This window comes from Ornithorhynchus anatinus, chromosome 19, assembly GCF_004115215.2.
Source record: "Ornithorhynchus anatinus isolate Pmale09 chromosome 19, mOrnAna1.pri.v4, whole genome shotgun sequence".
In the NCBI taxonomy this organism is placed as follows: Eukaryota; Metazoa; Chordata; class Mammalia; order Monotremata; family Ornithorhynchidae; genus Ornithorhynchus; species Ornithorhynchus anatinus.
The window spans coordinates 5841656-5868556 of NC_041746.1; the positions used below are offsets into that span (position 1 = coordinate 5841656).

Consider the following 26901-nt stretch of genomic DNA (forward strand, 5'->3'; position numbering starts at 1 on the left):
CACAGTGATTATCATATAAGATTATTCCCAGCTCCTTCCAAAGGATAATAGTGAAAGACGGTGGCTGACAAGTCATCATATCCCTGCCACTTGGATGCAACTTTAGTCCTTTATAAAAATATTACTTTCAGAAGAAGTATGAATCCAAGCATTAGCACCTAGAGGAGCTTTATGTTCAGAGAAGAACAAATATAGTAGGATAGTTGCAATTTGTCCTCATTGTCTTTGAATTGGTCTCACATTCCTTTTCTGCTTTGATGGTTTCATATGTTTGTACTGTAATAGCTAATGAATAGGAATCTCACTGTATGCAATATTGGCAATTGGGCAACAGGACCTCACAGTGATTTAAAAACAAACAAACAAGAAACTGGTTAGAATGGTAGAAAAAATGCAAAGGCTGGATCATAAGGCATTCAGCTGTTTGATGGCTTTCTGCATTAAAGACTCTATAAGCCAGTGAATGTTATTTTGTATTTCAGACTTGATTAGAGGCAAACAATGAATTGATAGAAATGGGTTATTGCTGAAGAACAGCTAGAAGAAAATTGCAAGGGATTTTCCTAGTTATCAAGCCCTTTGTATAAAAAAAAAATTGAAGATTTTTCTTAGAGCAATTTCCTTCTCTTCAGGGGTTTTGTTTATAAACTGAAGTAGTAAATTTCTTTGAAAAAACTGTTTTCCAAAACTATCCTGTTAAACCTTCTCAAACTATCTGAGCTCTGTTTATTGAACTTAACTAAAAAATGAAATATTACAAACTTACATCTCCACCTATTTTTATCATAAAGTTTATCTTATTTTCTTTTTTTGACCTAGAAAAGGCAAAATTATTTGGTTAGAATCATGGTTGTCAAATTTTTTTGTCTTGATTTGATGAATTAGAAATTGTGTTAATGCTCTTGGTGCACAGATGATGCAACTTGTGCATAGGAATTGGAAACCAATATTCCAGTAATATGGATAGTCAGGTGACATACTTTTTGGGAATATAGTAAGTGCAGTCTTTAATTTCTTTCTTTTAAAATTTTACTTTTTTTGTCTATCAGCTTTCACAGAGTACAGGGCTCCATTGGTAGAGCTTAATCTTTGCGGCCAATGGCAGACAATTTCTTAAAATTCTGAATGATATTAAGTGCATTTTCTAGAACAGAGTCACTCTGGGAACACTGGATTTAGTTCAATTGCTGTGAGAATTAGCAATTTTAATTGGTAACCAATTAAAAGATGATGTGATGAGGGAAGCAAAATGTCTTTAAAAGCCCAGTTATGACAGCTTTGTTATAACTTTTAAAGAGAGCATTTTGTTTCAGATGAGTAGGAAACAAAGACCGAAGGGATTTGTTAATGGAGTCATGCAGATTGAACCAGGCCTATGGCCTGAACCCAGTTTAAGCTGCAACTAAACTAAATTCCATTGTTAGCAGGATAGAATGTTATTATAAATGGAAGTTAGAATGTTAATATGGCTGTTAAAATGCTAATATGAATTGAAGTTAGCCCACAAAACTGATAATATAATTGAACAATGAACTGATGTGCTAGAGCCCCACGTGTTTGGAATTGTGACCCTAACTTGAAGTGGTCTCCCTTATTCTCAGCTCATGCCAGGAGGGAGTCAGCATGAGAAGCAGCATGGCCTAGTGAAAAGAGCTTGGACCTGGGAGTCAAAGGACCTGGGGTCTAATCCTGGCTCTGCCACGTGTCTGCTGTGTAACCTTGGGCAAATCACTTGACTTCTCTGGACCTCAGTTACCTCATCTGTAAAATGGGGATTAAGACTGTGAGCCCCATGTGGGACTGGGACTGTCCAACCTGAGTAGCTTCTAATTACCCCAGCGATTAGAACAGTGCTTGACTAATAGTAGGTGCCTAAGAAATACCATTGTTATTGTTACTATTACTTAGACTGTGAGCCCCATGTGGAATCTGATTATCTCGTATCCACCCCAGTCCTTAGTACAGTGCTTGGCACATAGTAAGTGATTTATTATTATTATTATTGTTGTTATCATCCCCAGACAGTGAAATTCAAGTCCAAGCTCATTTTAGAATAAAGCAGAAGTGGCACTCACTTCTAGGAAATGATACTGAATTTGCACAGTGTTTCCTATTTGACTGAAGAGAGTTGAAGGCTTAAACAGCCCAGGTCATTTGGCTTAATGGCACAGAAACCGGGCATGCCTTTGTTGACCAGGCAGTAAAGGGCACGATGCAGTATATTGTTTTTAAAAAAACAAACCAACAAATAAGCAAAAAAAGACAACCACACCCAAACTCTTTGGAAATCCGTAGACATTTGAGTGGTTCTCCTGGAGAGGTGAAGTCCAGTTTGTTCCAGACTACTTCTGTGCTGTGTTCTGCAGCCCATCACTATGTAAATTGGGAAATCACTATGTTAAGGAGGGATTGCAGTTCCCCCTTGGGTTCTTCTTTGTGTCAGCTTGATTCAGTCTCATTGACTTGACACTTATGTGTGGGTCTGTTCTGTGTGGCCCTCTACAAGTTGCCAACAAAACATGGGCCAGTAGAAGAACTGGTGAAGATTTTGCAGGCATACCTAAATTTAAAAGGGTTGTTATGGCTTTTTCCAACCTACCCATACAGGTGAATTAATGGAATAAAAAAGACATGGTTTAGTTTTAAAAAATGTTTGGGTTGGGCAATGTCATTTAAATCTGTTCAGCCATTCAGGAAAAATATATTTATCCTAAAAATGTTCTTTACTTTTCCAAATCATAAATTTTTTTTAAAGAAATTTAGTTTTCTAATGAAAATACACAAGATTTTAAAGTTTCCTGAGTGGACTAGAACATGGTAGATAAGCATATGTGATTCCTAGGACGCAGAAGTAATCTCTTCTGTATATATATAAAATTTTATATTTAGGTTGAAATTATTTGCAGCCCAGCTTTTAATTATAGCTCAATAGACTTTTATGTCAATTCTAATGTCAGAATCACTGGAGTGAAAAAGGCATTTGAAAAATGGTGAATTGTGGCTGTTTTGCCTTAACACTGCAAGGAATATGTGGTTTTCAAGGGTCTGGGGGGTTATGAACATGAGGGAGATGGATTTTTCCATAGTACACTGTGTTCTTAACACCCACGGTGTATTAGGCCTCTCACTTCTAAGAAATGAGAAAATCTAGTTTGAGGCAGTTTGTAAAACTTTCTAATGAGTTTGTGACATTTTCCCAGAAATTCTAAAAAGGTCATAATATCTAGGCAACCCACCGAAGTTACATCCCTTCTAACACAGATTGATAGAACTGCTAATGGAGTGAATAAGAGGTCATTTAAAAAACAAACAAACAAAAAACAACAAAACCTTTCAGAACTCCTGTTGCCTGGGAACTTGGTAACCTGAATAACATTTCAGACTCAGGGCAAGTTCTGGGACTAGGGGACCTCTTTGTGTTCAGGCTCGGGGAGCCAAGGGTAGACAGGTAAATTCCCATCCTGTGGGGATCCTGATTGAGGCTACATTAACAAAGATCCCTAATAGTGGAGAAGGCCTGGTTCTCATCGACCTTCCATGGGGCTGCTGGGTCAGTATGAACTGGCATCACCCTGCAAATGGGGGTTTAGCAGATGGACTTCATATTCAACTCAAGCTTCAGTCTGTCCCTCTTCTGCCAGAGAGAATACCAAACTGCCAATATAAACTGATACACTGAGTGCACCAGAGTAATGGTAACATACTTCTCCTTCTTTAGAAACACTAGAAGGCAAACTAACACCCGTTCATTTATTTATGCCCCCAACATTACAGTACACATTAGTCAGGAAAACTTGTCGTATAAACGCAAAGTTAAGTGTATCACAATACTTTCAGCTGTAATTTATATAATCTCCTGAAGTTCACCTAATTCCTTTTAATCTCCCTCTCCATGAAAAAGGTCAAGACATTTGAAGATTATATATATATCTATCTATATATATATAGATATACATATATCTATCTATATCTATACCTATATAAATATGTGCAGATCTATTCCTTCTAAAGTATTCATTCATTCATTCAACAGTATTTATTGAGCACTTACTATGTGCAGAGCACTGTACTAAGCGCTGGAATGAACAAGTCGGCAACAGATAGAGACAGTCCCTGCTGTTTGACAGGCTTACAGTCTAATCGGGGGAGACAGGCAGACAAGAACAATGGCAATAAATAGAGTCAGGGGGAAGAACATCTTGTAAAAGCAATGGCAACAAAATAGAATCAAGGCGAAAAGTAATTTAGTTGATATGGGAGGTTATATTTGATAACTGAGTGCATTTGTACTTATAGTATGAGTTTTTTTGGTACACATTTAATATGATTCCATCTTTTTTCTAAATGAAATAATGTTAGGAGTAATATTTTATTTTTTAAAACCCATAAAGTTATGCAGCTCATTCCTTCTTTTTAGTTGACTGTAGTTTGTATTTCAATGTAACAGTCATTTCTGCTATAATATGTGTTTTCGTATCATGGATTGGATAAAACAGGGTGGAAGAATAAGGGAACATAGTTAACCATAACACAGCTGTGAATTGGTTATAATGGGATGGGGTTCTGCTGTTTCAGGCAGATGTGTGGAAACCCTATAATCAGTCCTTCATTTGCATTTCAAAGGGAACCAATTGCAAGTATTTAAACTTCACTTTTTACTTGAAACAGATTTTAAGCAGTGCAAATAATGACCAAAGAAACAAGTACAATAATTCACTTCAGGTTTTAGCCTTTACTCTTCCACCAACATCTTAATTTTTTGCCCAGTGTGATAGAAGCCATGAATTATTTCACTTGTTTTTGAATCATCTTCCCTTGATTTTTCCCACTGAAATAATTGTTGACCCAACACAGATTTTAGTTAAAGAGGTTTGCAGAAACTCATCTACTGTGTTGTAGGAGAAATGACTGTGTTTTTAATGTTCCCCCAATCCGGCTCAAAAGCAGATTATTTTGGAAAATCTGAATATGTACACTTGGGATTTTCTCATTTAATTCTGTCATGTTTGAGAGAAAACAAAATGAGGTCATTGCACATAATTCCTAAAAGCACATGTTCTTAGGGGAGAAACTATTTACATTTGGTAAGTGGAGAGAGAAATGGCCCTGATCCGCCATTCTTGGAGTTGAATAAAGACTACAGGAAAAGATTTCATGTATTTAAAAAGCTCTTTAAAAAAATTAGTGCACACTATATCCAGAGATAATCACATGCTAGTGTTTTAAAAATAATACATTGGATTCCTCTTGTTAAACTGGTTTTCTCACTAAGGACTATTTTTGTCATGCTGAGATTTCACCAATGTCAAATTCCAGGTAGGATGATCTTTCTGGGCAATAGTGTACATCCTGGGTGTTACAGGATGTTAATTTTTCAAGCCACAGAGTTACAATTTAGTGCACCAGACCATCCATATATCAAATGGTAGTCGAGGTAATTGCAGAGGTTAATGAATTTCCCAAAGTGCTCAACTCATAATCAGCAAATAGCTCATTTGGCAGTATAAGGCCCAATACTATGAAATATTAGCATTTTGCCATAATTCCTTTCCGCTTATTCCCAAACCATTGCTCCATTATGGCTAACTCCTTTCTGCTTCTTCCCAGACCATTGCTCCACATGGCTTTGTTCTCGTATTGTTGCCCTAAATCATCTACCCCCTTGACCCCCATTCAATCAGTCAATCACTGGTATTTACTGAGTGCTTACTATATGCAGAGCACTATTCTAAGCACTCGAGAGAGTACAGTGCAACAGAATTAGCAGTCATGTTCCCTGTCCTTAATGTGCTTACTTTTAGAGGGGGAGACATTGAAATCCAGTATAGTTCTCCCCCCAGGACTACTTGCATTTGTTTTTGCAGACACAACTTGCAAAAGATTCCCAGTGTGACACACCCAACAGTATTATCTTGCTATCAATAGCCCCCTCTTCAAACTGAAGGAATTTCTTAGGACTACTCCCTCAAGTAACCCTGTTTCTCTGTGCCTTTTTCTGAATTCCCTCTCTATAGATTCTCCAGGAATTCACTTTTTCCTGTTCATATTCTTAACTGTTTTTCCTTCAGATGACGACCCCTCTTGCCTGAAAAGACTAGGGGGGTAGTTTGGCCCCCTCATCGCTCCCATCGTGATTCTGAGTCCATTTTGTGTGTCACTGCTTCATGGTGGTTTTTTTTCCCCCCATCTCAATTGAGACATTAGCATTTCCTTCTAAAGGGCTCAACTATACCCAGGTCATATTGGGCGTTTGGATAAATACACTACCTTCCTCATCAAGTTACCTACTGACAATTATCTTAATTTTATGGAAATGACAAATCTATAATTGCATCCTTTCCTCTCACCTTCTCTCCAGTTCCGTTTAATCTTGCGGTTTCCAGAACACTGTCACACGAAGGCTCCACCATCGACTAAAACTAAACACACTAAAAACTGAAGTCGTTATCTTCTCTGTAAATCCCTATCCCTTTCAAGTGTCCACTTCCATCACAGGTGGAACCACACCTCATAGCTAGAAGTCAGGGAGTGCCTGCTGGGGCTGTGCTGTCAACTCTGAAAATTTTTGACCAAAGGACCACCTAAGGTGTTGCCTGATACGGACAGGCTCAGCAGCAATATAACTGGAAAACTGAGGCAGAGGAGACTGCTGTGGCTTCTGGTTCATGGTGCTTCAGCGCAGCATTGACCCAAAACTGCAGTCACTTAAGCGGTAAACGGGTTCTGCATGAAAAGCTGTTGTATGCACTTAAGTGTGCTGCACCCCTACCTGACTACATACATGCATGTTCCCTCTGTCCCGGCGGGAACATGGCTGGCAGAGATGAGTGTGGGTGGTATTGTGCAAATGACCCTCACCATTGTTAATTTCTGCACACAGTTCTCAGTTCTGAAGTCTTCAGGATAGCATTGAGGCTTGCTCATTGTTTTCAGCTGGAGACTGCTTAGCTTCATTGTTTCTTTCAGTTATTCCAGTACCTCACGTTTGTTTCCATGGTATTATATTCGACTCTTTAAATTCTCTTCCTTCTGCCCCTACCTTCCTCCAGGCTTTCATCACTTTGCTCCTAAAATGCTATGACAGAATCCTTATTTTTCTCCCTGTTTGCAACCTCTTCCCCAAGATTTGTTTCACTGGCTTCATTCCCTCTCATGCACACTCCCCTTTAATGTGCTTCCCATTTTCCACGCAAATTAAAACAGTTAACCGTTGGCTTCAAGTGCTTCAGTACTTGGGGCCCACTTTCTGACTTTCCACATCTCCCACTAAATCCCTGTTTGGATTCTTGGCTCAGTCAGTCAAAACTGCTTTCCATCATCTGCAGCCATTACCACTTCCATGACAATACCACCTTCCGGCAAAGGACGTACATCATTCCTCTGATCATCAAACCTGCTTCCCCCACTTCTGACTTCAAAAACTGTGCTAAAAATCCCCCTTTCACAGTCTTTCCAGATTGTCCTCACTTTGGTATTCTAATCACCATAGTAACTCCTTAGCATTTATGTTTATCTGTAAATATATGTTCATATATTTGGGTTAAATGTTTTGTCTTTCTTTTTAGGTCTTTGTTTACACATTTGTTAGATTGTAAGCTCCGTAGGGGCAGAGGTGGGACTCTTTAAACCCTTTCGTAAGTACCCATAGAACCGTTTCAGTGTCCTGATGTGATCAGGGTTCAAAAAACAGTGCTGTCTGCCTGAATCCAAAAGTGGAATGTCTGCACCATTTCTCTCTCCAAGTTTCGAGTTTAAGCATGAATCTGGGGCATAATAGGCCCAATGAGCTCACATGACAGAATCTCATTTTATGTCAGATTTAAAACTTCTCTTATTATGATCATGGCATTAATTATAGGCCACATCTGTTCTCAAAGTAAAAGCCATTTATGGGATTAAGAATGCATAAATGTAAAAGTTAACTGTAATTGTTACACAAAATGTATTTTATGCCAAAAGAGGATCCAGCAAAAAAATACTGGTGCGCCAAGATTATTTTTTTTTCCAAGTGAAATTCCTCTAAGTCAACCACTTCCAAGTTAAAGATTCAGATATACATGTGTGTATGTTTGTGTGTACATGTGTGTATTTGCACAAACAAACACACATGTTCTTTGGCAAATTTTTAGCAGTTCCAGTACAGTCAAGACTTTAATAAAAAATGAGTGAAAATGACTAGGAAAAACAAAGCCTTCAAGTTTCGTTAGCATCGTACTTCCAGTACACTGATAAGCCTCTCATGCTCTTTCTCTCCTGTTTTTCATTTCCAGTGTTCTATTTAGGTGAGTTCTGAATTCGAATTCTTTCTTTTTAGTTTTCCACTCCCATGAATGGTTACCTCAAAGAGAATGTTTATTCATTGTCTGAGAGAATGTCAAGTTGGGTGCTTATTCAAATACCCATTGAACACTTCTTTTACTATTAAGCTCTTCATGTGTAAACGTTTACTTTCCTTTACTGTTGAACTTTTTCCATCTGTTTCAAGAATATCATTCTGGAAATAATAAAAGCAATATTTTGCAGTCTTTCATTTGCTGCGTGTTATGAAGCTTATGTTTTCTTTTGCTTGAAAGAAAGAAGATACATTTGTAAATATTTATGTGATGGTTTTGTGTTGCTTCCTGGCTTCTATATGTAATATCTGTGAATTCTAAGTTATGCTAATTTTGAATCTTTCCCTCCCCCTCCGCTTAGGTCCAACCTTGCCTCGACAAAATTCGCAACTTCCTACTCAAGTGCAAAATGGGCCATCACAAGAAGAATTGGAAATACAACGAAGGTAAGGGGGAAGTTGTAATTTTCAATCAGGGACCTTTTACCTGGTTTTGGGACATTTTATCTATGGGAATCGAAGAAACTTAAACCTCCAGGTGTTCCTGGGCTTAAAGCATGCATATTGGGAGCTACTCATCTTGCCAGGGTCCATGATCGAAGCGTGAACTAGGTTGCCTAGAAGTGTTTGGAGCAGTTCTGCGGCCCGGACAGCTCTAAAACTTTCTGAATTTCTATAGGCAGACATTAGTTGGTAATATGAGTTAAACTGAGTGAATTTCTGAGTTTGGTCTTAGAAGTTACCAACAAGGGCACCACTAGATGGATCTGTAATGCCTCCTAAAAAAAAAAAAATCCATCATTTGATTTTGTGGCTCTGCTAGAGCCTTTCAACATTCATTTTCCTAAGAAAATCAGTCCATTCTGCTAACATTTGCTAATTCTATTGAGAATGAAATATGTACTTTTGTCATTTAATTTTTAAGGCCCTTTTGGGTGACCTTTATGTTTTTATTCCTAATTTATTATATCTGGTGAATCAACTCACCTTGCACTCTAGGTATACATTCTGTTTGACATTTAAGAGGTCAATATTCTCAGATTTGAACTGTATATCTAAGACTTCAGGGAACTGTAGAGATTAGAATAATTGAGGTCTTTTTTGGGAAAATAAATCCTCTATAATTTTTCTCCACTGCATGGATATAATATTCCATGTATCATTCTCATTTGGAAAGAGCTGATATAGGGTTCATTTAGGCCAAGACCCAAACTACACAGAGAGTGACTGAGACATTCAGAAACTGTACAAAACTTGAAACTTGTCAGATGCTTCCATAACTATTATTGATATCTAAAGATCAGTCCTTACTGTTCTATTGTTTGTGCTGCAAACAGGGCTGATCATTGATTTTTAAGCTGTCTCTGTGTCCCAGCCTTTGTGAAACCATCGCTCAAGAACAGCAACATTTCCCTTGATTGTAGCAGCCCTTAAGGCTGACCTGTTTGTCAATTACAGGCGTCCCATTGGTTTTCTAATGTCATTGTATTTAACTCTGCTTTACTACCGCCTTCAATTGATCAGTGGTATTTATTGAGCACTTTATGCAGAGCACTGTACTAAGCATTTGGGAAAGTCCAATATAACAGAGTTTGTAGGTGTGATCCTTGCCCACAAAGAGTTCAGGGTCTACAGGGGGATATACAAATATTAAAATAAATTACAGATAAGGGGAAATAGAGAATAAGGATATGTATTAGGGAAGCAGCGTGGCTCAGTGGAAAGAACCCGGGCTTTGGAGCCAGAGGTCATGGGTTCAAATCCTGGCTCCGCCACTTGTCAGCTGTGTGACTGTGGGCAAGTCATTTCACTTCTCTGTGCTTCAGTTACCTCATCTGTAAAATGGGGATGAAGACTGTGAGCCCCACGTGGGACAACCTGATTCCCTTGTGTCTACCCCAGCGCTTAGAACAGTGCTCTGCACATAGTAAGCGCTTAACAAATACCAACATTATTACATAAGTTCTTTGGTGCAGTCCTAAATCATTTATTCTGCCCATGGTTCCCTAGATCACGGCTGCTCAATTATCCTAATGTCCACCATTCTCACATGTCCCACCATTCGTATTGGTAAAATTTATTTGCATTTATTGAGTGCTTATTGTGTATAGAGCATTATACTAAGCCTTTGGGGGCTTAAGGGCCAGTACAGTATAACCGAGTTGGAAGGCATGTCCCCTGCCCACAAGGAGCTTACATCATTTATGTTGCTGAGCTGACTGCTTTCCAAGGCCTCATTAGTACCTTGTCCTGTCATTTGACAATTTGTGGTTGGCTGGTGGCACTAGTAAAACTGCTTAAGAATCCAATGGTGTTTTCTCTAGGAAGTCCAGTTTCTTACCCATACAGGTGAGAAATACTACACAGGTTAAAGACTACATGACTTATATAGCTGCAGGAGGGCACAGCTTCCTCTCCTGGTCGGTGAGCCTTAAGCTTCACTTCCTTCGTTCCAGTACCTTCAGTGAGAGGATCCATTCGTAGTTCCAGACTGTACTTAAGGAAGGAGGGATGATTATTTCAGTTTCTTTGGGGTAGTGACTCCCATTTTTTATAATAATTCAAAAATTGTCTGGTGAGAGTATACAAAAGAATATATGTGGTGAGAAACCCATTTGGAAGGGCGAACTCCACAGTAGCCTTAGAGATCTTCAGTTTAGGCCTTTCGGTTATCCAGTAGGCAAACTGGCTTTTAAAGTTCTGTTTTCTAACTCTTTGTGTCAGTGCCTTTTTAGGGAGTACACTGCATAGAAAGCTGAATTTGATTGTTTGTCGAGTTTCCAGGGTGTAGTCTGTTGTGTAACTTCTGTTTTCTTCAGATTTGCCAGTCCATAGCATATTCTTAATAGCTATCTGATAGTATCTGTGAAAAGCAACTATTCACTATTAACATCGTTAGGTTTCCTTGTTCCGGAGGGCTGCTGGAATGTCTGTAATAGGATTTTGATATTTAGCCATGATGGGTTTTTTGGTTTTGTGTTTGATTTGTTTTTTCGGGTGTTGGGTTTTTTTTAATTATTATTGAGATGGACATCGACATTATGTTGAAATATATTTTTTTAAATTTGATTATTTAGATGAGTCTTTCTGTAATACAACTGTATGATCACTTTTCAGTTGAGCTGTGTTTTAATTTGAAAGTTTGGAGAATTTTGTTGACTCCCTGATTCTTGATATAAACTTCTGAGAGGCTGAAAGACACATATACTATTAATGGAATGTAAAATAGTTTGTTGCTTATTTGAGTTTAGCTGAGAAGATCCTTGCTATTATTTCAGTGGTGATGCCTGATGTATTGAAATGAGCTAAATTTTAGTAAAATGCTTTGAGAAAAAATTGCACATAGTTAATTAAAAAATGCTGTTTCCTTAAATGTGAATTCACATATATGGTAATATGATGATCTTGCTGGGTATCAGAAATGCTGTTTATTTTCAGGCCATATTCTTCAGAATATCAAAAATCACTTTGAATTGTGTTGTTGCTGGAACTTTAGGTTTTGAATCATAAGATAATTTCAGTTTAAATGTTAAATTTCCTGTCTTGGTATACATTTTGGGAAATCAGTCTACACTGAGAGTAGATATTGTTTATAATGGGCTTAAGTAGATTATAAATTAGAAGTACTCTATCTGTCAATTCCTCAGTCTAGTTGAACTAACTTGAGGTTTTTGCTTGGATTGATTTGGCACCAACGTGGATGATCTTCCGTTGGCATCTAAATGTTTGCATCTATATTTAGCACAAAGCATTGGCACACACTGCTAACTCTTGATGTAACATTTGTGTAGCTCTTGCTGAAGTCATTAAGTGCTGAATTTCAAAAAAGAAAAATCCCACTGTAGTTAGCCAAATGTTCTCTGAAAATGTGTATTTCTAAACAGAAGGATTCTGAATTGGGATTTTTGGTAAAATCAGAAAAAGATCCATTTGTAGTTTCAGATTGTATTTAAGGAAGAGGGATTTTTATTATATTTCAGATTCTTTGGAATAGTGACTCCCATTTTTTATAATTCAAAAATTGTCTGGTGAGAGTATACAAAAGAATATGATATTGAATCAACTTTGAGTTACAAGAGACAGAGTGAAATTAAATCCTGCTAGATAACTTTACCTTCATTATCACCACACAATTATTGAGTATACTAAAATGAACTGAGCATTGTACTAGGTGCAGGAGAAAATGCAGTGGGAAAATATGGGGAAATTAGTAAGCATGGTTCTGACCCCAGAAAGCTCACACTTTTGAGCGGTTGGAAAAAAATCAAACTCCTAAAAATTACTTTGCCCATAATAAGAGTGATAACTAAAAAAGAATGTTAAAAATAGTTCAGTTTAAGTAGTCACCAATTCCTCTAGGGCCAGTCTACCACTTGAGTGTCATAACCTCCCAAACACAGGTTAAAGACTACATGACTTATATAGCTGCAGGAGGGCCCAGCCTCCTCTCCTAGGCCGTGAGCCTTAAGCTTCACTTCCTTCATTCCAGTACCTTCAGTGCTGGAAAGATCCTGGGCCGCATGACTGGGTCTTTGTTATTGTTATCTTACCTCTCACTGGCATGGAAATTCTAACTGTGCCTGCAAGTATGGTTTTTGGGTTTTGTTTTTTAACTGTTTACTATGTACTAAGTATTGGGGTAGATTCAAGATGATGATAATAAATAATTGTATTTTAAGCACTTACTATATGCCAAGCACTGACTAAACGCAGGGGTAAGTAGAAGATAAGCTTAGTACATCCCTTCCCTCTTCAAGGGCAAAGGGCAGGTGGCCAAGGGGGATAGTCAGATTTCCCAACATTATAAATGGCTCCTGTCTAGAGTAATAATAATAATGATTATGGTATTTAAGTGCTTACTATGTTCCAGGCACTGTACTAAGCGCTGGGGTGGATACAAGCAAATGGGGTTGGACATGGTCCCTGTCCCTCCGTGGGACTCACAGTCTTGATCCATGTTTTACAGAAGAAGGAACTGAGGGACAGAGAAGTGAAATAACTTGCCCACATAACAGACAAGTGGCGGAGGAAGGATTAGAACTTAGGTCCTTCAGATTCCAATTAATAAATAATTGATCATTGAGGTGCTTAAAGAACTAGAGGTCTGCATACCTGTAATTTATCTTGTTTTATACCCACAACAGAACTGAATGTCAAGCAGTTAGTGTTTCTAAACAGGTCAGATGTGAGTAAAGGGTGACCCAAAATCCCCCCTAAACCACAGTCAAGATCAAATCCCTTCAGTTGAATGAGAACAAAGTGAGTGCTTAACAAATACCATTACAAAAAAATCCAGAACAGTTAGTAGTGGAGTGTCCAAAGCAAATACAATATCCTGGTTTTTATCAGCAATATTAGCTGGACTTACAGTAATTTACGAAAGCTCTCTGAAGAATGTAGCAGTCAATTCCAATTTTGTTTACACCAGAACATCAATTATCCCAACTAACCAAGGATAATTCAGGTAATTGAAGTAGATAACCAAACAAAATGGGTTTGACCTTCTGAAAAACCCTGTCCATTTTGTTCAGCATGAAATTTTTTCTGATTATTCAAGCAAGTACTGATTGAAACAGCTGAAATTTATAGAAGTTTAGCAAACTGAAGGGTCTTAGGATAATGCAGAGCTAATATCCAGTTCCTCTTTCCCTGTTTAGGCAAACTGAGATTTACATTAGTAGTTATTAACATTGTGGTATATTAGCGTGTTAAAGATAAAGATAAAGATATGTGTAACAGTTCATATCATGCTTTAGGGTACTACTCATGTCACCATTTTGCTACTCCTTTTCTAGGTATGATAAATAATGTATTATGAGAAACATGAGTCCATCTCCTAAGGACCAGTATTATACGTCATTGTCAACAGTGAATTCAATTGACTTTATATCTATAAATAGGTTTTAAATCACCAGTACTCCCTTCAGGAGATATAAAAAGAGAATGTTAACCCTAGAGGGAAAACAAGTTCAGAGACTCAGAGCAATGAAAATGTATAGTCCTCCTCTTGTACTCAGTCGAAACCATGGACCAAATGTTGACCGTTTCCTTTTGTAAGTACTAAAACTTCTTCCAAAGAGAAACCATAGATATGATTGTGTGTGTGTGTGTGTGTGTGTGTGTGTATATACACATAGTGTATTGTTTAAATTTATATATATATATAAATATATATATACACACAAATATATATACACACACATATATATAGGTACTGTGCATTTTGTATTTATGAGGCTAAACTACTCCTAGAAGACTTGTTTTTAATTGGTGTAGGTTTTTGATTGGACTGGGGAAGAAAGATTATTGTTAGAAGTATAAAAAATTCTTACCTAATTTTAGTCATTTCCTTTATTAGTGAAATATGGCTTTAATAGGGAAAGTTGCAGGGAGAAAGAGAAAAATTATTTTTAAGATTCCAGGTATAGATACCGTGAACACTAGATTTACCCGTTTTTTGGAGGTATTTTTTTTCTTTATGTGACTTCAAACTACTTTATATATTTAATAGAACTGGTAACTTCCATCCACATTTATTACAGTTTCATTTCTACAGAAGAATTAGATAATTATAAGTATACCTAATTTCACATTTTAAAAATCAGCTCCATTTGAGAGATTACAATTTTCAAGATAAACAATTTTCCTTCTTTGGTGCTAATTAAAATTACAGTATATTTTCTTACCCTAGAGAAATTATGATGACACTTTTACACTCGAATGGCACAGCTGAGACAAAATCTAGAAAGTAAATTTAGGAAGGATTGCAGATCCAATATTATGACAGAGGAATACTTAAGCTGTTAATGGAATATTTAAGATTCTAATGTAGCTGTCTCATGTTTGACAGTGAAATTGATATTAGTGCTAGCATCACTCCTGCAGTGTTATTTTTTAAAGTTAAAGCCAGGAAGTTAAACTATACTTAACGAATATAATTTTAACCCAAGCTCACCAAACCAAAAATAGTGTGGAGAAAACTGCTTTTATTTAAAATCAGTGGATTGCTGTTTTGCTTATCAAATGCAGAAAAATGGTTTTAACAGTATATTATGTAACATGGTGAGGAAAAGTTCATGCAGACACCCAAGGTTTAGGTTCTGACTTTGTGGATTTCTCTAGGAATGCCATCATATCCAGGTGCTTTCCATTTTTGATAACTTTGACTTCAGACGTTACTTCCTGAAAAGTTGGGGCTGAGGTGTATGTATGGACATTTTGACTAGCTTTCTGTGGTTAGAAGGGCTCTTTTCCATAGTGGAAGACGTGTTTGGGAGTTCGTTAGTGTGATCACCATCAGGCAAGAATCCCCGCTTGCACTTGTGGAAATTATCTTTCCACAGATAACGTGATACAGAGGAAATCTCTATATGTAACACAACTCGTCCTACCTATGTGAGTATCTACACAGATTTAGATCACTTAGAAGCAGTAATGAAATGAAATTATGTTTTAAGGTAGCTGTTTTAGGCAGCTACCTTTCGATTCCATTATAGAACCACTATATCATCCAATCATGTCCAGATCAAATTTCATATTTTCCAATTCTCCAGCCTTGTCAGAAGTTTGAGGTTATGGATTCAGTGAATCCTATTTAAGTGGAACCCCAGGATGCCGTTTTGCCAATAGTCTAAATTAAAACATTTTCAGGCTTAAAATTCATTTCATAATCCCCATTGAAAAAAAAAAGTGAGTCCTTCCTACATCAACCATACAAAATATTGTGGGTTCATAGGTCTAGGATAAATAAAAATTGGGAATTTTGACCTACAATACCAATTCTAGCAGTTCTACCAGAACGTGTTTTCCCTGTGCATTTTGGATCATATATTGTTAGAAAATTAGGGAATGCTCTTGTGATAGTGGGCATCAATATTGATAAAATGCTCTGTGATGGAAGAGACCGACTCATGTGCACAGCACTGGCAAAGGTGTGGATACTACAGCACAGATGTTCCTTCACACAATCCCTGTATTGTTGGAAAACTAACTGACTTCTAAGTTGCTGATGTGTATTAGTGTCTGTCAACAGAATTGCTAGCCCAGTGTGGGAGAGTATTGTAGTAGGCATTTACTTAGTAGACAGTCACTTGGCTGTTTTTTGTGAGCAGTGGAACTTATCTTGAAACAAGGAGAGCCTCCAAAGATGTACATATCTTTAAGGTCTGTTACTTCCAACAACCTGTAATTTATTTTTGAATTTGTCATCCCCCTCAGTTGTAAGCTCCCAAGGACAGGGACCATATCTTACTATTATACTCTACCAAAGTGCAGAATAAGGGTTCAGGAAATACTTTTGATTCAGAAACTACATTTTGTATTAAGGAGTTCATAACCAGTTTAATTTGCTATGCACTCAATAGCAATCATTTAACACTTTTATGTCGCCTTGAACATTTCTGCTTGTATTAGCTTTGGTGTATTAATCCAACCTGCTCTGCTCTCAACAGCTAAAGCATTGTTTTTTTTTCTCCAATTAGTGCAGGTCGCTCTTTCCTATTGGATTGTACACACTTTAAGAATAAGGGACTGTGTACTCTATCAAGCACTTAGTATATAGGTGCTCAGTAATAGTAAGCCATAGAAGCTATTAAAGAAAAAATCATAGCTTTTAAGAGATAAATCAAAATGTTTGAGTGAAACTCTGATGATCACTTAGTTATTGGAAGGTGTCCATTCAAAAAGTCACATTTAAACCTAGTCATTCAGTGCATAGAATCTAAACTTTTAACTTGGCAAAGTTAGGTTATTTAAATTTCCTTAAATACATTTGTGTACGTTTATCAACAAATGGATGCTTGTCTTCCCTGTTAAATTACAAGTCTCCATTAAAGTGTAAACTTGTGGACTGGGAATTTGTCATTTATTTGTGTTTTATTTTCCAAATGTTTAGAACAGTACATTAACGCCCTGTGGGTACTCAGGAAATGCTATTGCTACTTCTTTATATTCTGTCTTCCAGAGCCTCATATACTGCCTTACATTACAGTAGCTGCTCAATAAATGATGACTTATAGGCACTATTGATATGTTTGCTAAAATAAAATTCTGTAATTATGAAGCATGCCAGTTAAGATGTAAATATATCTTGTTGATTGGCATGTATGCAGTTCACTTAAATTGCACAGTCAAAACTTTGTGCTTCAGGATGATAGCATTTCTGCATTGTGCCTGGCCAACTATCAGTAATTTCTCCATCTTTTTGTGCTTGCATGGTCATATATAACATTTTTGTTTCAGCTATTCCAAATGATCTGTTTAAGTGAAGTGACCTTGCATAAATGGTGGAAATGTTGCACTTAAAGCTTTAGAGGCTTTTGAAATGCTACAGAAAATTCCAGGGAGGTTATAGAATGCCCATACACAACATTGTGTTTTAAGCTTTTTAGCAGAGACACATTAATACTTTGTGATGTCCAGGGCAATTGGAAATACCTCTTCCTGAATAACCAAAAAATACTCAAACTTGGATAAATTTAAGAATTCAGGTTTCAAAGAAACAGAATATGAATGCATTATACGATAAATAATAGCGTTTTACTTGTCTGTAAAATAGGGGCAGGATAGTTGCTCTCCCTACCTCTAAGATTGTGGCCCCATATGGGATAGAAGCTCATCCCTATCTATTTATCATATATCTATCCCAGCTCTTACTAAGTTAGAAGCACTTAATAAATACTGTAATTACTACAGACTTAAAAACTGCCTCCTGTCCCCCTTCTGGACAATCTTCAGCTCCACCTCCCTTGAACAGTGGAAGGGAGATATTAGCCAAGTCGGGAGGAGAAAGCAGAAAATCTTATCCAGGTTGGGAGACCACTTAGAAATTAATCTTTCCATAACCCAAGCCTTTCCTAAGCCTGATCTTGGCAATGACCCCATTTATCTCAGATTCCTAAGTCTGTTCTGTACTGTGTCACTTACAAAATACTTCTCAGATAAATATTTCCAACATTCCTTGAAATAAGCAGAAGACCAATACTGTTGCAGTCTTCTCACTAGGACTCTGTGGCAATAGGGAACAGGGATTGCACGGTTAGTACAGTGCTCTCCACATAGTAAGCACTCAATAAATACTTTTGAATGAATGATTGATTGAATGAATGAATGAAATCTATAGGCCATTCAGAAATATGTAAGACCAGAGGAAGGATTCCAAGTCTGAAGAGACCCAGGGATATGCCGAACCCCCAAATTAAGGATTCTCACCCATTATATAGCTCCATATTTACTACTCCATCACCTCCAAAGAGTACAGATATAGCCACCATAATCACGAAGAGGAATTCTTGCACAGATGGCAAGAATACAGTGATCTTCTGAACAGCAGTCTCCCATAATTGAAACTGAAGCAGAAAAAGGAGAAAACTTTTTTTTTTAAATTATTTGTTAAGGCACTATACTAAGTGGTGGAATTGGTTTGGACACAATTCTTGTCCCACATAGGGATCAGAGTCTTGACCCCTATTTTAGAGATGTGATAACTGAGGCACAGAGAAGTTTGTGACCTGCCCAAGGTCTCACAGCAGACAAGGGACAGAGCTGGGATTAGAACCCAGGACATCTGAATCCCAGGCCCATGTTCTTTTCACTAGGCTATGCTGCTTCTTATAAACTTAATTCTTAGATGTTTGCCTGGGCTTTTCTTCCATATATGGACTTCTGATGCATCCATAATCACCATTTAGGATAGTGCAGCTGACGGGAAAATCCTGGATAACGTCACCATTCTTTTATTGCTATCAGGATTCTAGCCAGAATCATTTTAGATAGACTACAGAAATGCCTAGTTAGCTATAGTTAATTAAGCACTCACTATGTATGTCAAATATTGTGCTAAACATTGGGGGATAGAGGCAAGATAATCAGTTTGGACACAGCCCTGTATCTCCAAGTGGCATTTTACCAAAACACCAGAAAACAGAAATGATCTCTGCAAGTATGCTAACTAGAGAAACACAAGGAACAACAACAAGAACTTTGTTCTATTTTTGTTGGTCTTTCAAGATCATTCAACAGATGACCTCTGGCAATTAATAAACAATTTTGGTGGTCATGAGAAGCTAGTGTTATTGTGGTATTTGAGTGCTTACACTGTGTCAAACACTTTTAAATGCTGGGGTAGGTACAAGTTAATTAGGTTAGACACAATCCCTGTCACACATGGGTCTCACAGTCTAAGTAGGAGGGAGAACAGGTATTTTACCCCCATTTTACAAATGAGGGAACTGAGGCATAGAGAAGTTAAGTGACTTGCTCAAGGTCACAGAGCAAGCAAATGGCAGAGACAGGATTAGAACCCAGGTCCTCTGACTTCCAGACTCTTTCTCTTTCCAGACTGCTTCTTTAAGATATTTAGGCTTCTCCATCATTATCCATGAGGAACATTTTAAAAGTACAGAAATCCAACCCATAACCATTAATTACAGTAATTCTTTCCCTCAGATTATTTTAATTAACCTTTGACACCAATATTAACATTACATAGATTATTTTGACACAAATTTGAATTCATTCATAATAAAACCAAAGGAATTTGCCAAATAAACCCAAGTGATTTGTAACATATAGAAAATTTCAAGAGGTAGAATTTATACAGTTCAGAATATTGAAAGGCCAGAGTTGAAATAAGAGCTAACATTGAATCCAAAACTGGAGAAAAATCTTAGTACTACCTATGATAAGAGATTGCCTTTGAAGGCTCTGAGAAGAGTGCAATAGGAGGAATCTGGCCATTTATCAAGGAACAAGCCTTTGGGGGTAAGCTTTAAGGATTTCCTCCTGAAGCATGCAAAAATTCCAAGAAAGGATACAGCTTTGAAGACCCAGATAAATGGACAATGGGCGAGCTGTCAGTTGAGATGAATAGCTTACTTCAATGGTCGTTCAGTCTGGCAGGGAAGAGGTTCCTGGAAGGGATTTGAGAGTGTTCCAGAAGGGGGCCACATTTCCAACTTGTCTTTGCACTGTTGAGTCTTTGGGTTAGTTCTCCAAGTGGCTGGGGAGAGGGGAGGAGGAGAGTGATTTGCCTCTGAAACTCATGGAATAATCGAAGTTTGCTCTAAGTTTTAGGCTTTTTTGAATGCTTTTGGACTCTTTTGGACTGTGGAACGTATGCTCCTTGTGGACAGGAATCATGTTTCCCAGCTCTAGTGTATTCTTTCCCTAGTCCTTAGTACAATCCTCTGCAGAGAGTAAGTGCTCAATAAACCCCGTTGGTTGAATGAGTGATTGGAATGGTTTGACTAGGTCAGGAGGTCCTTGAGGGCAGAACCTTGTGCAGAGGGCAAACACCTTGGGGGCAGGAAACATGTCACTTGATTTTCTGTACAATGTATTACATCAAGTGGACAATCAACAAATGCTGATACTAATATTATGTCTTCTGCTTATATTGTCCTACAAGTACCTATACAGCTCTGCACACAGGTATTCCATAAATACTACTGAATACAGAATTAGTTGAATGCTTGAGAATGGTTCTTGCTGCTTTCTGTGGTGCTGGGTGCTACATTTTTCTTTGTAATATTTCTCTCCGATTTTTCCAATTGGGAATCTCTGGGGAATCAAAACCCATAAGCTGTCTTTAAATATTTACGAACTGCAGAAATGGACAAGATTTGTTAGCATGATTATCTTTCTGCAACCTGAAAAATTTTTCAGAACTTTCAGTCTTCCTCTCTGACTACTGCTGCACTCTCATTTCGTGCTCTTTCAGTGCTGAAAGAAACCATCACAGTTCTTTTGTTTGGAATGGACAACCTCCCCTCTCACAACACCCCCAGACTTGGGACTGGGAGGGTAACCATAGCCCCTCCTCTTCTGTTTTCCCAGCATTTCCAGCATCCCCTTATTGCTGGAAGGGGTGGTGAGAAGAATTATTGTAATTAATGGTTAAGGGTTGGATTTCTGTGCTTTCAAAATATTCCACATGCATAATGATGGAGTTGCCTAAAGATCTTAGAGGAGCAGCATGGCCTAGTGGAAAGAGCATGGGCCTGGGAGTCAGGGTATTAATCCTGGCTCTGCCAATTGTTTGCTGTTTGACCTTGGGCAAGTCACTTAACTTTTTTGTGCCTTGGTTTTCTCAACTGAAAAATGGGGATTAATTAATGCTTCTTGCCATTTGCTGGGAGGATATGATCTCTATCCCAGGAACCTGTGGCAGTATTCATGTTTCTTCTCTAGCAGTGAGCTGATCCCATGTTGTTTCTACCTCTCCTCCCCTCCCCCCTCCCCCCCAACCACACATCACCTGCCCTGCAGATTATGAAACCTGGTTACCTGTTACCCTTTTGTTATCCCTTTTTCTCATAGTATGTAGATCAGGTCACTTTAAGTGACCATTCCTGAAAGGAGTGATACCCAAAAAGAAAAAGGCAAGACTTGATCCGTGTCAGTGCATGGAAATCCTGCTTTATTTGGTTTGGATTTTGGAGGGGTTCAGGGGTGATCTGAGTCCTGGGAGTTGGAAGATAACATTTAAGACCCACTGCTGTAAATGGTCAGCAGTGATGAAAAAATTGGAACCTTATACTTAGATTAAAAAAACCGTTTGTGTTGTCTTTATGGTGAAAAATCAATCTTCTACATGGATATTTATGGACTCCTGTCTTCACCTAAACAATTTTCTTATATTTGGTTTTTCAGGCAGCTGCAGGAGCAGCAACGGCAGAAGGAACTGGAACGCGAAAGGCTGGAGCGTGAAAGAATGGAACGGGAGAGGTTGGAGAGAGAGAGGTTAGAAAGGGAAAGGCTTGAGAGGGAGCGACTAGAACAAGAACAGCTGGAGAGAGAAAGGCAAGAGAGAGAGAGACAAGAACGCCTAGAACGGGAAAGGCAAGAACGGGAGAGACTTGAACGAGAAAGGCTAGAAAGAGAACGACAAGAACAGTTGGAAAGAGAACAACTGGAATGGGAAAGAGAGAGAAGAATATCAAATGCTGGTAAGGAGTTTATAAGCTGTGGAATGTCCTTAAGGATATGTTGATGGATTGTATTGTGCGGTTATTTCAGGGCCCTAGGATTGTCCCACTTGGGGTCATTGAGCACATTTTGTTTTTAAACTGTAATAGCTTTAAGGGATCATTTTTTGTTTTTACTACTAAGATCCTTAGGAGTACCCTCAGGTGTCACAGTGAGTTAAACTTGCCTTAAGCCAGTTTCTTCCTTAGTACATTCCAAGAACTTTTTCCCAGGTCAGGGGGTCCAGACAGAACCTTAGCCATTTTCCCAAAATCCATGCTCCCTGAAGAAATCGGGTTGATTCCACTGCCCTTTCCGCTCTTTGCTTCCCTGTCCCACTGAAGTGGAGTTATAGTGATTCTAGTGGGACTCACAATAGGACTGGGAATCTGGTTGACACTGGGACTCTAAGGGCCATTCCCAGCCTGCTGTAGAGTAACCTAAGCTTCCAGGGGGCACCAGCCCAATCTCTGAAGAATTCCCTCGATTAGTGATGACTGTGCCTGTCCAGACTCCCTGTACGTTTGGTTAGAACCTGACTGGCCTCAAACACTTTAGCCAAATGATTGACTTGCTACATTCCCCCTCCCAGTTAGCAGATGTGACAATAAGGAAATCATTTCCCAGCATCCCTCTAAAGCTCATATGCTGGATATAAAATGTAATACTGCATCAGAAACTAATTTGTATGGGGCAGCCATAAATGGGCCTGTATTTAGAATTAGTGAATTCCCATACTTGTCAAGTGCTGGAACTCTTCCAGAGCACCAGGTTCCATAGAACTATTTAATGCACTGGAAATGCAATGTAATAAATTATACCTTGGTATCCTGGGAGAGTTGCATTAACTCATGTGGGTGAGCATTTACTGACTGTAAGATTAAGTCCAAGGAATTCAGTCTCCTGAATACAGTGTGCTTTAGGTATATTGAGGGATTTAATAGCATGGTTTTGTTATAGTATGGATTCAGAGCATATGCATTCCTTCCCCGCATCAAATTGGAGACATGTTCCTGTTTTCCAAATTTTAGGATGGGGCTTTAACCTCATCCCAAGGACAGAAATAGGAACCAGGAGTCCCTTCCACTCTCTCTAGACCCTATTCTCTGGGTTGGAGGGAAGTATTTTTTAGAATACCTCCTATCCAGAGTCTAGGTAGGTTTGCAGGGTATGGTGTGAAGTTCTTGGTTGTGTTTTTTCACCCTAACATTAGAGAACTGTCAGACTCTTTCCAGAATCAGAAACAGATTCTAGGGGCTCCTTTCCCTCATTTTTTTTTAAAACAGGAAATGGACTCTAATGTAGCAGGGTGAGAAAGGAACTTTGTCCAAGAAACCAACATTTTAACAGACTTACTGGATTTTCTAGATTATGGGAGTACATTAGACATGAATTGATCCCATATAAATCAAAAGAGCAATTGATTTAAAGAAACTGGCTGCAAGTTCTAGAAGTGTAGATAAGACAGCTTCTTAGATGTCTCTGGATTGTCATTTTCAGATTAACAGAATGGTGGTATAATTTTTGATGCAGCAAGAGCTCTCCTTTGAGTTGGGTATTGACAGTTGCCCCATAGATTTAATTAGCTTTGTTTAATATATCTGAAATTTAATGAGGTTTAAACCTCAATTCTGAGATGAGCTCTGTGAATCTGGTTGAGTGAAATTACACACAGATCATAAAAAAGAGCACACATTAGCTCGAGGTCTGCCTAGCATGACATTTTAAAGAAATCACTGGTTTTTTTTGAGAAATGTTTTCTTCAGCTCTGTGATTTTGCTGTCTCCAAATCAGTGAATTTGATTAAATAAATTAATTTCATCCACCTCTTTTACAAAAATGGAGGAATAAGATGCTTTAATAGAAAGACCTGATTAATCCACCCTTCGCTCCCCTCATTTGGGGAAGGAAAAGATACTCTTCCATCCTCCTATTGATCTCAATTAATGTGTTGGTAAATTCCTTTCATTAGAAGAAAAAGTTTTGGTGAATTCAAAATGGAGCAACTGATGATTACACTTTCTTAATAATTTTCACTTGTGTCTAATCCTATGGTACTAACTGAAGTCTACATTTATACATTTTGTTTGAATGCTGGTTTTGTTGCTTCATTAGCTCCCTTTTTCTCTCTCTCCTTTTTTATCCTGTCTTTTGCTGCTGTTTTCCATCTTCTGTCCAGCTCCATCTTTCGACAACTCCCTGTATAGTGCTCCACTTCCCGACTATTCCAGTTGCCAGCCTCCTTCAGCACCTCCTCCATCATATTCTAAAGTCATCTCTGCTCCCGTGTCAGATGGCACTCCAGATTATGCTGTAGGGACCTCTGTAACGCCTACTTCCACACCCCCTACACCTCCACTACGTCACTCAGCGACCCGTTTCGCAACATCTCTAGGTTCAGCCTTCCACCCCGTTCTCCCCCATTATGCTACAGTTCCTCGTCCTCTGAACAAAAACTCTCGACCTTCTTCTCCCGTGAATGCGCCCCCTTCTCAGCCTCCAGCTACAAAGCCCTTTGCCTGGTCTGCTTCCAACTTTGCACCTCTCCCTCCATCACCTCCAGTAATGATTAGCAGCCCTCCAGGCAAAGCCACTGGTCCAAGACCTGTCCTTCCTGTTTCTGCTTCTAACCCGTTGCCCCAAAAGTCTCCATCACCCACAGCACCCAATGGGCTTCCTGACTCGGCAAATTATCCAGTTCCTTCACCGTCTACCTCAGGTCCAGCAGCTCCACCTCCGCCACCACCTCCTCCTCCTCCGCCGCCGCCACCTCCACTGCCTTCCTTTCCACCACTCTCACACTCTGGACCTCAAGCTTCTCCTCCTCCTCCAAGCATCCCTATTGCCTCAACTCCCTCATCCAAGCCTAGTGTTCTCCCTTCTCCCTCTGCAGCTACCCCTGCCTCTGTTGAGACCTCTCTAAGCTCTGGGCTGGGAGACTCCTCTGCTTCTGAGCCAGGCTTGCAGGCAGCCTCTCAGCCGATCGAACCTCCGACCCAGCAGGGTAAGGCCTTCTCTTATTGCTACTAATGAACTAATCAAGGAATGCATTCAAAAGTAATGTGTAACAACAGCTTAAACTGCTTTGGTGGATGGATAAACTACTTTGGTGGTGGCAGTAATCTTTTTACCACAGTGAAATGCAAAGGGGCAGGAGGGAGGAAGTGATAGTTCTATTTGGAAGACAATAAATGAGTTGTGGATGATATCTTTGTGTTCCAGTGCCCACCTTTACTGGCAAACTCTCTAGCCCTATTCATGTTAGGAATGTGAAGGTCTCTCCTGAAGGATGATGGTAGATTAGTTCTTTCTTCGTGAAATTAGTCATCTTTAAAACTGAAGAGTGACATTTAATTCTTAGCTTGTTCACTTTCTTCAGTTATCTTTTAAAATTAGTGCAAAATGGTTGTGTCCCTTACTCCTGCTTAATCTGATTCTGTATGCCTTCACCCAGACATGTGGTGTGGAAATTCCATTGTGGTAAATAATTTTTCCAGTAATAATAGTGTGGTATTTGTTAAGCTCTTACTCCGTGTCAAGCACCTTACTAAGCACTGGGGTAGGTACAGAACAATCTGGTCCCACATGGGGCTCGCAGTCAAAGAAGGAAGGAGGACAGGTATTGAATCCCCATTTTGCAGATGGGGGAACTGAGGCACAGCAAAGTTAAGAGAAGCCCAAGGTCCCAATCAGTGGTATTGGTTGAGCCCTTACTGTGTGCTGATCACTGTACTAAGCACTTGAGAGAGTGCAATACAGCAGAGTTGGCAGCCCCATCTCCTATTGACAGTGAGCTTATAGTCTATAGTACCAGGTAAATGGCAGAGCTGCGGCTGGAACCCAGGACTCTGACTCCCAGGCTGTGGTTTTGTCATTAGGCCACACTGCTTCTCTGAGAAGAGCTGTTAAATAAAATGGAAGTGACTATTGAAATGATGTTTATAAGCTTTTATTTTAGCTACTATTAATAGTGATAATAATAGTAATAATAATCAGATAATGAGCTGGAAGGGACTTGGGAGGGACTCTCTGATCCTGCCTCCAAATAGGTGACTGATGAATGCCACCTATGGTTAGTTCTTTTCAGCATCTCCAGGAGGCTCCACGATCTCCACTGTAATCTGATGGTCAAACATTCTCCTTCATGTCCACCTGAAATGTTTCTTGGTTTAAGATCATTTGCTCTCTTTAAAAGCTCATCAGAATAATTGAATTCAGTCATTGTCATTCCTTAGACTTCACTTCTCTAGATGAAGGGACTCCATTGCCTTTGAACCTGGCCTGACAAGACATATTTAACATCTTCATTTGTTTTTGTTAGTCTACTCTGGAATGTAGAACTCTTCTTCCAGGTTCTCTCTTATAAGCAGGAAAGTGGATTCTTATATTTAAAGAGTCTTTGTGGCTTAATAAATCTAGATCATAGCTGCTATTATTATTACAGCTATTACAGTTAGTATTATATCCAGCCATTTTTTGTTTCATATTTATATCCCACCTCAAATTAAATGATTAATAAATACAGTTATGTGAAAGTTTATTGTGATCAAAGTTAATTTCACACTATCATCACTTTCTTGCAAGGAAAATTCTAAGTAGTGTTT

At 38.6% G+C, this 26901-nt stretch overlaps 1 protein-coding gene across 12 annotated transcripts in view; it reads left to right on the forward strand.

The window, feature by feature from the left end:
* Nucleotides 1-26901, forward strand: part of ENAH (ENAH actin regulator) — a 111170-nt gene that overhangs the window by 65580 nt on the left and 18689 nt on the right. For 4 of the 12 annotated variants that reach the window (XM_029047267.2, XM_029047270.2, XM_029047269.2 and 1 more), the window contains 3 exons: nucleotides 8695-8779; nucleotides 21983-22278; nucleotides 24477-25301. In XM_029047267.2, coding sequence (XP_028903100.1) covers nucleotides 8695-8779; nucleotides 21983-22278; nucleotides 24477-25301 — 1206 coding nt within the window. Of the gene's footprint in view, nucleotides 1-8270; nucleotides 8283-8694; nucleotides 8780-21982; nucleotides 22279-24476; nucleotides 25302-26901 lie in introns of all 12 variants that reach the window. The other 8 variants (XM_039914779.1, XM_039914780.1, XM_029047273.2 and 5 more) reach the window with 3 other exon arrangements.